The sequence below is a fragment of the Candoia aspera genome, chromosome 4 (genome assembly GCF_035149785.1).
Source record: "Candoia aspera isolate rCanAsp1 chromosome 4, rCanAsp1.hap2, whole genome shotgun sequence".
NCBI lineage: Eukaryota > Metazoa > Chordata > Lepidosauria > Squamata > Boidae > Candoia > Candoia aspera.
In genome coordinates this window covers 24,685,501-24,698,092 of record NC_086156.1, presented here as the reverse complement: position 1 = coordinate 24,698,092, position 12,592 = coordinate 24,685,501, and the positions used below count along the sequence as shown (strand labels likewise).

At 38.5% G+C, this 12,592-nt stretch overlaps 1 protein-coding gene across 3 annotated transcripts in view; it reads right to left on the bottom strand.

The window, feature by feature from the left end:
• Positions 1 to 12,592, bottom strand: part of VPS50 (VPS50 subunit of EARP/GARPII complex) — a 72,287-nt gene that overhangs the window by 46,451 nt on the left and 13,244 nt on the right. For 2 of the 3 annotated variants that reach the window (XM_063303634.1, XM_063303635.1), the window contains exons 6-12: positions 11,660 to 11,730; positions 9,722 to 9,839; positions 9,603 to 9,638; positions 8,714 to 8,796; positions 4,297 to 4,339; positions 3,363 to 3,461; positions 1,258 to 1,398 (exon numbers count right to left, since the gene is read on the bottom strand). In XM_063303634.1, coding sequence (XP_063159704.1) covers positions 1,258 to 1,398; positions 3,363 to 3,461; positions 4,297 to 4,339; positions 8,714 to 8,796; positions 9,603 to 9,638; positions 9,722 to 9,839; positions 11,660 to 11,730 — 591 coding nt within the window. Of the gene's footprint in view, positions 1 to 1,257; positions 1,399 to 3,362; positions 3,462 to 4,296; positions 4,340 to 8,713; positions 8,797 to 9,602; positions 9,639 to 9,721; positions 9,840 to 11,107; positions 11,316 to 11,659; positions 11,731 to 12,592 lie in introns of those variants that run through there. The other variant, XM_063303636.1, reaches the window with a different exon arrangement.

Below are 12,592 nucleotides of genomic sequence, written 5' to 3'. Positions count from 1 at the left end.
TGTCTCATACAGATAGAACAGTTAAAGATTTCAAAAAGAAGGCACCCAACCCCATCGCCTTTTTTTAAAACCATGCACAGGTATCTTTTCAGGCTTCAAATTCTAAAATGGACTGCAAATTCTAAAAAACAATTCTTTTTCGACAACAAAACAAAACAGACCAGTAGCCATTAGGCATAAAACATTAGTTACTCTTGTATTTATTAAGTGGCATACATTTCCAAAGACACTCATGGATTGTTGCTACTACAGCAATTAGCCAGCTTTAAATACACCATTAGCTTGAAAAGTCAAGGTGTACTAGCACTTAAAATCTGAAGGACTTTTCCTACCCTGTCAATTAGCTTACTTAAATTAAGAACATAGGACATTCTTTTAAAGAAAAATATCTATTTTAAATGTCCCAAACAAGCTAGGTACAGTATATACAAATTTTCCCCAGGCTTTTAAAATAAATGCTGTTAAGAGTTGATTTATATCATAAAATAGTCATTCCCCATTAAATCTGAATGATTGTAGTTAATTAAGCGAAGAGTCTCAGGTTCCATATGCAAACACTTCTAAAATTTAAAGACTTCCTTTTGCTGACTGTCCCATTGCTGCTTTTCGGGAATTTATTTTTTTCAGCTTCCCAGTCTAACCTATAGCCCAGGGATTTCTTGGTATACTCCACCTGAGTCCTGTATTAACAAACTGCCCTGTGAAAACAGCCTGCTCCCAGAAATTCTGATGGCCTTGGCTCTGCTAGCATTCTGGAAAGCCTTGAAGTCCTGATTTTTCTCTCAGGCAGTGGGGCCAAGATGTTGGTTAAGACATTTTATGATTTATTATGGGAGAATTTTGCTATGGGCCTTGGTCACATTGCATTATATTGCTTTGCATTGTTTTTATTCTGGTGAGGGGGTTGGGCGTCCTCTTTTTGAAATCCTTAACCATCCCATCTGCATGAGACAGACAGACGTGTTATTAAATTACAGAATTTTGCTCTATTTTATGTTGTCTGTATTGCTAGCTGCCCAGAGTCATTAGGCTGAGAAATGCTTTACAAATTATTTAAATAAATAAACTAAATAAATCTGACTGCATAGCTTTTCAATTTATCCATCCATCTGACCATACTTCCTACTGTTACGAAATATGTTTTTTTCCAAAATTAAATGTGGGCTTAATTTCAAAAGGTTGCTTTTTAAATGAATTGGTAGGCACAACAGCATATACAAACATCAAATGTTTCAAAGCCACTGTAGAACTACATACTGTGCAAAGATCCTTGTACTGAAGCTTCTGAAATTTGGTGTCAGTGTTTCCTGCACACAATTCAACATATCCAAGGACAACTTGGAATACTGTGTTGTGAATGGCTTGAGTAAAGTGCATATGCAGTTGGTCCATTGCTGTCTGAATAAAGAAGAGGGAGGATTTAGAGGCATCATATAAAAATTTAGTTCCCCAATTCTATTTGGACACCCTGCAGCTCCAATAAAGTGAACCTTCAATAGAAGAGGGTATTTGTAGCTCAGGGTTGAACTGTGCAGTCCTTGGTGCTCTCTGAGCTTGGTCATTTGTTTGCAGATGTTTCGTTACCCAACTAGATAACTAGGCACCATTATCAGTGTAAGTAGACGAACGATCAGGCAGAAAACAATACCCTAATCAAGGAACTACCAAGGACAAAACCACACTGCCACCAAAACCGGCAGAGCAAGCTAATGTATATAAACAGGGAGCAAACCCCGCACTCATTCACACTGATGATGTTACCTAGTTGGGTAATGAAATGTCTGCAAACAAACAACCAAGCTCAGAGAGCACCAAGGACTCCATAGTGAACTTTCCCATCCATTACAGCAAGGTGGATAATCTGTATCTCTTCAGATTCAAATGAGAGTTGAAGGTCAATAGTTTGCCCATTTCTGTTCTTAAGTTTCTTTCACAGAAGTAAATAATAATGGCATCCCCAAAATCAGAGATAAGAGTCATTTTTTGCCCCCACCTCTATAAAGACTTCAAAATGTCCATGTGATTGGTTTAATCTCTCCAAAACATCTTAAGCACTCCCAATTATTTCATTCATGAATAGTAGCATCAGAAACTAGTAACTGAATGTTTCAAAACTGTATTTTTTTCCTCCACGGAAATTTACAATTGTAGGGCAAAACAGAGATAAACCATGAAAGAAGACACTATTGAAATAAGGCAAACAGATATATTTTGCTCATCTTACATTAACATTCTGAGCCTATGCCATAATCATTTATCATTCTAATTTGTTTCTCCAGGAAACATTAAATGCAAAGTTAGCTCTTTTCAAAAACAAGTATGCACATATTTTCAAATTGATTTGGGGTGGTAGAAACAGGCTGTGAATGAAGACACTAATGAGGTTTCTAGTCTCCAAGACTCAATTCTCCTTCAACTGTGCTATATTTTTTTATCCTAGGCCCTATATATAAAATTTAAAAATTCCCTTCTCAACCCTATGGGTGGTATATGTCTTCCTCAATCTCAGGTCCTCTACCAGAGGCCTGGGAGTTTGAGGGCTCTGTACAGTATCTTATCTGTTCCTAGCACTGCACTCTTCTGGACAGAGAGCTCTGATGATGTTCCTGGGATCTGTTGGAACCACCCTTCCGGCTTAGGAGTCACAGCCCCGAGTGTTCTTACCATCACTGGGACCACTTTGGCCTTCACTTTCCACATCCTCTCTAGATCCTCTTTAAGGCCCTGGTACTTCTCCAGGTTCTCATACTCCTTCTTCCTGATGTTGCTGTCACTTGGCACCACTACATCTATCACCACCGCCATCTTCTGGTCCTTGTCTACTACCATGATGTCTGGTTGATTGGCCAGTACCTGCCTGTCTGTCTGGATCTGGAAGTCCCACAGGATCTTAGCCCTGTCATTCTCCATGACTTTCTGTGGAATCTCCCATCTGGACTTGGGAGGGTCTAGCCCATACACTATGCAGATGTTACTGTACACAATGCCAGCTACTTGGTTGTGCCATTCAGTGTATGCTGTTCCTGCCTGCATCTTACATCCTGCCACTACGTGTTGGATTGTATCTGAGGCCTCTCTGCACAGTCTGCACTTTGGGTGGTGTCTAGTGTGGTAGACCCCTGCTTCTATGGATCTGGATAGCCACCAAGCTACAGGACCATATGTATATGTATACATGTATATATATGTATTTGTATGTATTTGTATTGACAGTCCTTACTGATAGGCTTGGTTTATCTAACTGGTTGATTAGATTGGATTTATACACAAGGTATTTATTTTCTACAAAACCACAATCCCAAATAAAGAGACAAGGTAGTCTACTGCATATCAGGATGCAATTTCAACAAGAGAATGCTAACCTGTGTTTTTCCAAGTAGTCTGTATGCCTGTTGCACCTTGGTATAATGGTTGATGTCAAAGTTCTTGCATATTTTGGAAAGTGCAACATCTAACTGCTCCTGTAAAGTGAAAATCTGAATATTTAGCAAAAGGAAATATGAAAAAAACCCTACAATTCAAACTGAGACATTATTTGTTCACGATAAAGCAAAACGCCTTCAAACAAACGTATTAGGAACTTACTTTTGGAATATTGAGTACTGTAAATGCACTCCAGGAAAAAGAATATTGTAAAGCTTGAAAAAAGCAGAAATCAGCTAAATAGACTATGGAAATGATTAATTCCTCATGAGCTAACAGCTTTAGTGTTTAATTTAAAATGCTAGTATGGGTTATGATAAAGACATGTAAATTATGTATGTTGTGGGGAAAGTGGATAGGGAGGTTTATAGGGAAGTTTCATCATAACAGAATTAGGGATTATACAATGTATCTAAATAGTGTGTAAAGTTCCTGGGCTGACAGTACTTACCAATAATGAAACGGTGGAAGTCTTTGCTACAAGATGTGGTGACAGCCACCAAGCTTTAAATTGCAATTTGACAAATTTCTGGATCTTAAAGCTATTAACCCAAATGCCTATACCAGTGTTTCTCAATCTCAGCAAATTTAACCTTGCTGGCTGGGGAATTCTGGGAGTTGAAGTCCACACATCTTAAAGTTGCTGAGGTTGAGAAACACTGGACAATAGTGGGAAAGAGCTGATAACCCTGCATCCTGCTTGTGAGTATCTTTTGAGCATCTGATTAACTTCTGTGGGAACAGAATGTTGGAATAGATAGGGCTTTGGTCTGATCCAGCAAGATTGCTCTTATAAGAGAACTTTTATCATTTAATGATTGAAGCTATTTATAATCGGCTAAACTCTGTTCAGATCAGGCATTGAATTCTCACCTCAATTTGCTCCAAAGTGTCCTGCAATTTTGAATTCAATTCACTGCAAAAGAATGAAGTCAAACATTAGAGTGTCTAAAATTAAGCCAAAAAGTTATGTTTCAAATTAAGATGAATGTTTTGATACAGTTTAGTTTCATAGATCTTTTCAAGATCATTCTTCTAAAATATATTATGCACAATATATTTTGTGCTAAAAACACCCAATGATGGCTGGAGGGAACGATAATCATTTTTATCCTTTGAAGTGGAAACAGTGCAATTTGGATAAATCAAATAAGGAGGTGGAAGTACGCAATCAGCCAACCATATAAACTTCAAAATTCAGGAATCACTAATTTCATAGCATTGACAAAGATCTACCACAGCAGGTGACAGCACCTAGCCCAAACTGGATCATTCCAAAAAAGCTAAGGAGAGTTACACCTATTTAGATGAGAGACCATCAGAAACCCCAGGGCTGTAGACTAGACTGGAAAGTTGAAAAAACAAATCAGAAAAGACAATGCCCCACCAGTTCCATCTTGCTGCTAAGAAAACTACATGGATGTGTCCATGGAGTCATAGGAGTTAATCTCAATTCAAGGGATTCTTTCTCTTTCTAAACAGAGGTCCATCAAAAGCTAAATAACTTTTTGATGTAGAGGAGCACAGAGATGACCTTGGAGAAGACATGCGGGTCCATTAACATGATCTCAGTCCAGGAAAACAAGAAAGCATAAGAAAGAAACTTAAAATTGCCCAACTGTGTACACTGAGGTAGTCTACTGAACCTAAACTTTATTACAGTCAAAGACCAGCATAGAAAAATACAATATGAAAAGTAATATGAGGAGGGACAAACATATAACACCAATCATGATATGGTTAAGGCTTTTTTTTTTTTAATCTGTTCAATCGTGTCCAATTCTCAAAGACTGCCTGGACAAGTCCCTGCAGTTTTCTTGGAAAGGTTTGTCAGAAGTGGTTTGCCACTGCCTTCTTCCTAGGGCTGAGACAGGATGACTGGCCCAAGGTCACCCACCTGGCTTTAGTAGATGCTAAAAGCCAGGATAATAAGTAGAATCAAAGCTATACTGTAAAAATATAATATATACATATATAATAGGCAAATCAAACCTAAGTAGAGATAAAATAAGATATGGATAAAATTAGAACCAGTATAAAATTGCCCTGTATAAAATGTACTGGTGCATAAAACAGGAAAATAGCAAAGCATAAAACAATTGAAAACAATGCAAAATGAAAACGTATTTATAAAAAACAATTAACTATTTCAAAAAAGCTATTAGCAGGAAAGTTTTTTTAGAAAATCTGGGAAGAAACACAGTTATTGCTAACATCTTGTAGGAATTATCATCATCTTCCTGATCTCACATGCCGTCACACAGACCCTACTGAGAAACCACAAAAGATACATTCAGCCTCTGCTACTGGACATAATTCAAGTATAGAAAGAGGTATCCATTCACTCAGACAGGACGCTTTTTCAAATGCCAAATGCCTATCGTCAAATTCATTCCTCACAGAGGGGGGAAAATACAACCAGGAGCAACCGAAGAGAAAAGCAGGTGACAAGTCCTCTATTTTTTTCCATATTGAGCTTATACTTCCATCTAGAGCTGACTGTGTCTGCTTTTTTAAAAAATAACATCATGTATTTGAAAGAAAAACTGTGCCACAAATCCATCTTATTCCTACCGAAGTTAACTGATGGAAATCTATGGTTCATAACTCAAATCCCTAACATGCAGTAAATAAGATACAATTGTTCTCAGAATAATAATTTGGCCTTTCAACGATGTAATTAAATATGCCAAAACCATTCACTTGTGGCATTCATTTGTTCAAACAATTAAGGCAAATTAAGACTCCAATTTATTTTAGTCTCTATTTGCTGGAAAATAATCAAGAGGAAGCAGCACCAGTTTGTTGAGGAAAAGTAATAAGGTTGAGATAGAAATTTAATATGTGAAAGAAAACACAACTGTATATGTAAGTATTTCTTTGGGAATTACAGTGCATTAAAAATGCTTAGAGATGGTTAATTAAATGCCAGTATATTTGTATAAAGTGCCCCCTTTTTTAAGACAAAAACAAAAAGGTGGTTAAACATATGGATTGACAGATCTATGTCCGTTTCACATGTATTCATTCATAAATCCATTTCTGCATCAATATATATTCCTCAGAATTCAGGTGAAAGTGAAAGGTGAAAGGTCCCCTGTGCAAGCAACGAGTCATGTCTGACCCTTTGGGGAAATGCCACTTTCACGACGTTTTCTTGGCAGACTATAGCAGGATGGTTTGCCATTGCCTTCCCCAGTCGTCACCTTCCCCAGCGAGCTGGGTACTCATTTTACCGACCTCGGAAGGATGGAAGGCTGAGTCCACCTGAGCCGGCTACCCAAGAATCCAGCTTCCGCTGAGATCGAACTCGGGTCGTGGGGAGAGTTTCGGTTGCAATACTGCCGCCTACCATCAGGACATTTCTTATTTTTAATTTTATTTTTTCTGGAAAATATTACAACATTCCTTCTAAAATGCACATTTCTAGGACTCTAACGTACCCCCTTTTTACACACAATCTACAAATTTTTGACAGCAACTTTATCACAAAATTTGAGGAAGCATAAAATGGAAATATTTAGTAGAAAAAGTAGAAATAAGATTGGATTAACAATACAGACTTAGCAAAATTCTCAAGCATCCTTAGTAAAGAAAGAAATATAAAATACAGACAGGTGAAAGACCTATGGAAGGGGGCTTTTCCATCAGGGTTGTATCTAATTCTTTATGCACAATCATCAAAATCTTAGACCAATGTTAGCACATGCATTCTTGCACATCTTGTCCAACTGCAGTATTAAAATTCCAAAATCTCTCAAAGCATCCAGACTACAATATATCTCACAGTACTGATGATACTCAGTCGTATACCTCCATTCCTGGCTGATCAAATGAAACTGTCAAGGATCTGTCACAGTCTCTGGAGGCTGTGAGGATCTGGATAGGGAAGAACAGACTTCAGCTCAATCCTACCAAGACCAAGTGGCTATGGATCTTATGTCTGGATGGGGTCACACTTTCCCATTTAAACGCAGTGTGCAGCTGGGGTTTTTCCTGGATTCACAGCTCCTGCTCAAAGAGTAGGTAGCAGCTACAGCCCAGAAGACTTTTGCACAACTTCAGTTTGTGTGCCAATCGTGCCCATTCCTGGATTGGGAACCCTGATCACTGTCACTCATTCAGTAGTCACCTGCCAGTTGGACTACTGCAATGTGCTATATGCATACAGGGCTACCCTTGAAGACCATCCAGAAGCTACAGTTGGTCCAGAATGCAGTGGTGCAAGTAGTTATGGGCATACTTTGGTAAGCCCAAATACCACTACTTCACAAGTTGCACTGGCTCCTGATAGGCTTCCAGGTGCAATTCAAGGTGTTGATTATCATCTATAAAACCCTGCATGGCACAGGACCAGGTTATTTGCAGGACCGCCTTTGTCAAATACTATCTGCCCATCACACTCTAATAGGACTGATAGGATGCGCATGCTTGAGGCCCCTTCTTTGAAATAATACCATCTGATGGACCTAGGAAGCATACCCTTTCCAAAGCAGCACCTGCCCCTTAGAACCATCTCTTCCCTGAAAGATGACTGGTCTCAACTCTGTTGGCCTTTTGAAACATACTAAAAATTGGCTCTTTAATTATCCTAGCTCCAGTCCCAAGGAGAGTTCCTACCTGAAGGTGTGTAGAGTCCCTGATTGCCTATCCTATTTTAAATGGAATTGTTTACTTTGGTTTTTTTATCTGTTCCTTGGTTTATTGCACGTTACCCAGAATCACAGTGTTTCAGTTGGGTGGCCATATGAACATTATAAATAAGCAGGCAAGCAAACAAGCCAGGGACTGGGTTTACACAATACGTCACGCCAAAAACAAATAAATCACATTTTGGCCTAGCATCATGTGCAAAGCAGGCCTAAGTATTTTTACCACACAGCACAACTCTATGCATATTAATCCAAGACTATGCCCCCATCAGATGTATGCTTAGCATTGCAAATATAGTCTTTATGCAGCAGGGACTTTACAGCCTTCAGAACAAGACAATCAGTTAATGTTGGAACTGAAGTACTATGTTGCATAACAACTAAGCCCCTTAAGACTCAGGTGCACTGTCACAGTTAGCAGCCACTACTTGCATCTCAGAAACTTTATTAAAGTGCAACTTAAAAGGTTAAATATGAACCCATACCAATCTCTTTATTCTAACTAGAAAATTAATCCCTAAAGCCAAAGCCAGGTAAATTCAAAGTAGCTAGCAATTCTCTGAAACATCTCTATGTCTCTTTGTTCACCCTATTCAATTCAAATATAGAATAAGCTTTAAAAATGCCTGTGGTGTTACCTTATGCAACTGTAGTGTTTGAAAGTGCTAGCTGCCTTCTGGCATTCCAGGCACAGTTGTATAGCCCCTGGATAATCTTCCTCCTGTAAGAAATCAAACACATATTTAAAAAAAGCAGTGGGGGGTACGAGAGGAGTTATGGCTGTTATTCTTTCAGCAGTGCAAATCATGAAACATGACTGGCTCTTCTGCATGGCACTGCAGTCTTCAGGCCAATGCAGGATAATATAGATTCACTTGGATGAAGAGAATGGCTCCATGGAGGCAATGTGATTTCTTCATCAAAGCAAAAACACATCACGATTTGCGTTGACAGCAAACTTTGTCCAAATCACTCCCTGCTACTTGCTACAGCCAGAAAAGATTATTGCAAGATGCTGTCTCTAGGTAAAAGCCTCTTCTGGCTTTGGCAAGAGCATGCCCACGTTCTCCAACAATGCTCATTGAAGCTTGGAATGAGCTATGCCAAAGGAGACAGGCAACACATCCCCTGCAATATTCAGCCAAAGTTAGTGGTGACCAGTGGAGAAGACAACCATTTTGGGAGAATGTCCATGACACCCTTTCAAAATTTCAAATGTGTTCAAAGTTGCCCCAAATTTGGATATTTTTCTGCTTTTCCTGGCCTGCTTCACTTTAGAGCAAACATCTTCCCACAGCTGAAGATAGTGCAGTCAAGACATGGACTTTGCCTCCCTTGTAAAAGGAGCTACACAAGTTTTCAGCAGCTTATATAGGCAATGGCCTTACTTGCTGTGAATTCTGGGAGCTGCAGTCCCAGTACATCTGGACAGCACCAAGAAATCTACTCTAATATCTTTGGAATGTATAGGAGGATGAAGTAATATTATTTCAACCTTAATTACATCCTATGCTTGCATTTGCTTACCTCCAACATTTCACTTAAACGCACATCAGTCTGTTGCTAAAAATTAAACGAGAAAGGGGTTACTGTATGTGGCACTAAGATTAAGATATAATTTTGACAATTATATGTTCTGCTCATACCAGGGTTTTTATTGTTCTCAGAGATTTTAGCAGCCCCACCAGTAACTGGCGTTTCCGTTGATTTGCAAGTAGACCCAAGCTGGCTTGAGTAAAGCCCTCCTTGGCTGTATTCAGATGCCTGCAGAAAATGTTCTTGTTTTAATGAAATCACAGCTTTTACCAAAAACTTAAGTCATGCTGCACTAGCCTTAAAATCTTCAAATCAGAGGTTAATACAGAGTTCAGCCAAATAAAATCCAAACGTTAGGGAAAAAAAGATTCAATTACAATAATATATGTCCATACATTTGACAAGCAATATTTTCTTCTTAACTACCTACAGTCTGAGCTCAGATGTCATGCTAGGCCCATCAATATGATGGCTTCGCGTGCTGTGCAAATAAAGTCTAGCAAAGAACAAAATTATATATGCAAGGTTGAAGGTTTTAATTATTTGGGTTGAATGAAAAGTAGTATCTCCAATGTAAGCCACCAACAAATGACAGTACTGATGCAGTAGAAGCTCCAGCCTGTTTTTTTAGCATCCATTCTTTCACCTTAGTTGGTAGAAAGTTGCTGTGAGAAAAGGCTGTGTTGCTACTGATCATGAAATGGAGGCTTGCAGTGAGTACTTCCCAGGGCCCTTTAAGCAATGAGCAGTGGTTGATTCTTTGACTGCCAAGGGGGTCCCTCCAACTGCAATTCACCACCAAATGCAAGTTGTTAATGGGGGTGTTTGTGTTGACATGAGTGAGGTGCATTGCTGGTCCAAAAATATACAAAGATGGTAAACTGGAAAGAACTGATTTGTGTGATCAAGAATGAAGTGCATGACCTCTGACAGCAACTGACTAGTTTGACATGACAAAAGTTGATGAACTGCTTAAGGACAATCAGTGAATTACTCAAAGGGAAATTTATTGATGTCCTTCAATATTGGAAGGTTCTGCAAGATGGATTCCTTGCATGCTGATGGCAGAAATGAAAGTTTCAGGAGCTGAAATTTCCCGCAATTGTTGTCATGTTACAAGTTATAAAGTTGAGGAATTTCTTCACAGACAGCCAATAAAATATGGGCTAATCAGTATGACCTAGAAACAAAGCCTCAATCTATGGAATATCATCACAAACTTGTGAGAAAAAATTAAAAACCCAGTTTGGCAGGACGACTCATAGTTACAGTTTTTGGGGGCACGGTTTGTGTGTTCCCAAATTTTGACAGATGGTTTTGGGGATACATGGATTTCCTTGAACCTGGTACCACTATCAGAGTGCTCCACTGCAATATTTAAAACTTTGAAACAATGATTAAGCAGAAGAAACTGTTGCTGCAACATGACAATCCTAGGCATGAGACCTCACAAGCCACCCAAGAAGCAATTGCAAAATTGGGTCTCACTGTCTTACCCCATCGGCCATACCATCCAGATCTGGCAGTACAACTTTTGCCTTTTCCCAAAATTGAAGAACTACTTTCATGGACATCTGTTTGACTCAAATGAAGATGTGGAAAGGACTGTCAGGACTTGGTTGAAGAGACAAAATGTGGAGTTCTTTCATGATGCCTTTAAGAATCTTGTCCATCATGGCAGAAATGCATAGCAGATGGTGGTGATCATATAGAGAAGTAAATGTCGGTAACAAAAGAGATCACTTAAAGAATTATTTTCCTATTTCATTCATTAAATTATCCCTATTTAAACTAAAGATATGGAAGTGGAGGCATTACTCTTCATTCAACCCTCATACAATTCCCAATACTCAATATTGGCCATGCTGAATTGGAATGCTGGAGATATAGGCCAGCAATATCTTATAGCCAGGATATCTTTACTTCTGTTGTACTGTTATAAATGAGACAAAACAAAAACAATAAAGCAACTATGAAGCTTTTTAAAACGGTTACTGCCTTATTCTCTAAATCAATTAACTTTAATTTAAAAATATACCATACAGTACCGTCTTCCGTTTGTGCAAATAACAGCAGCTAACTGAAGGCTTGTCTGCAATGATGTAACTCTTTCAAGTTCCTACAGAAATGTAATAAAGTCTATTTAGTTTTCCAAGGAAATAGAACCATTGATCAAAAAGCAATGCTCTCATACATTTTATAGCAAAAAAAAAGTAAGAACCCTTAAATATTCAAGTAAACCATGATAATGATCAAATGTAAGACAGTGTTGGAATCCATTACTTCCACAAAGATAACTTACACTAGATATGCATTACATCTTGTCGCCAAACTAATTCTGACAAGAATTGTAGCTGCTCCTTTGAACAAAATTCTTCAACGTATAGATTTGCCATTAAAGAAAATGCATTGTAAGTTGGAGTCTATGTTTGCCCTATGGCAAGTATCTAAAGGACCAATGTTTGCAGCAACTATTCAAATAAGAGTAATATTGGGTTTGTACTATGGGGAGCTGATCAGAAAGAGAGGAACATAGAACAAAATTATACAAAGCACAACATGCCCCCAAGCAATCAACATTATTTGGCACTGATGTTTATGGTCACAGGACTGAAAGCTGAATTGCTCATGGTCTGGGTCAAGAGTTCAATTAAATACACCACTAGTACTGAACATGAAATATGCAATTCTTTGACAGTGACACCCATGTTTTCCAAGCTATGATCAAACTGCTTTGGAAAGCAACAAAGAAACTTTGGATATGATATGAAAATGGTGATGGGAATGGGAATGATAATGATTCATTGGAAGATAAATATGCATCTGGATGCTCACAAGAAGAAAGGTTCACTCAAGCAACTCTCTTGGTCCTTCATCTAGACTGATGGGCTCCTTTCTTTCAAATGAAAACTACTGAATTGCTTAAATGACAATTATATGCAGTAGCCAAAGAGGCCTTAAAGCAAAAAAACCCAACAACA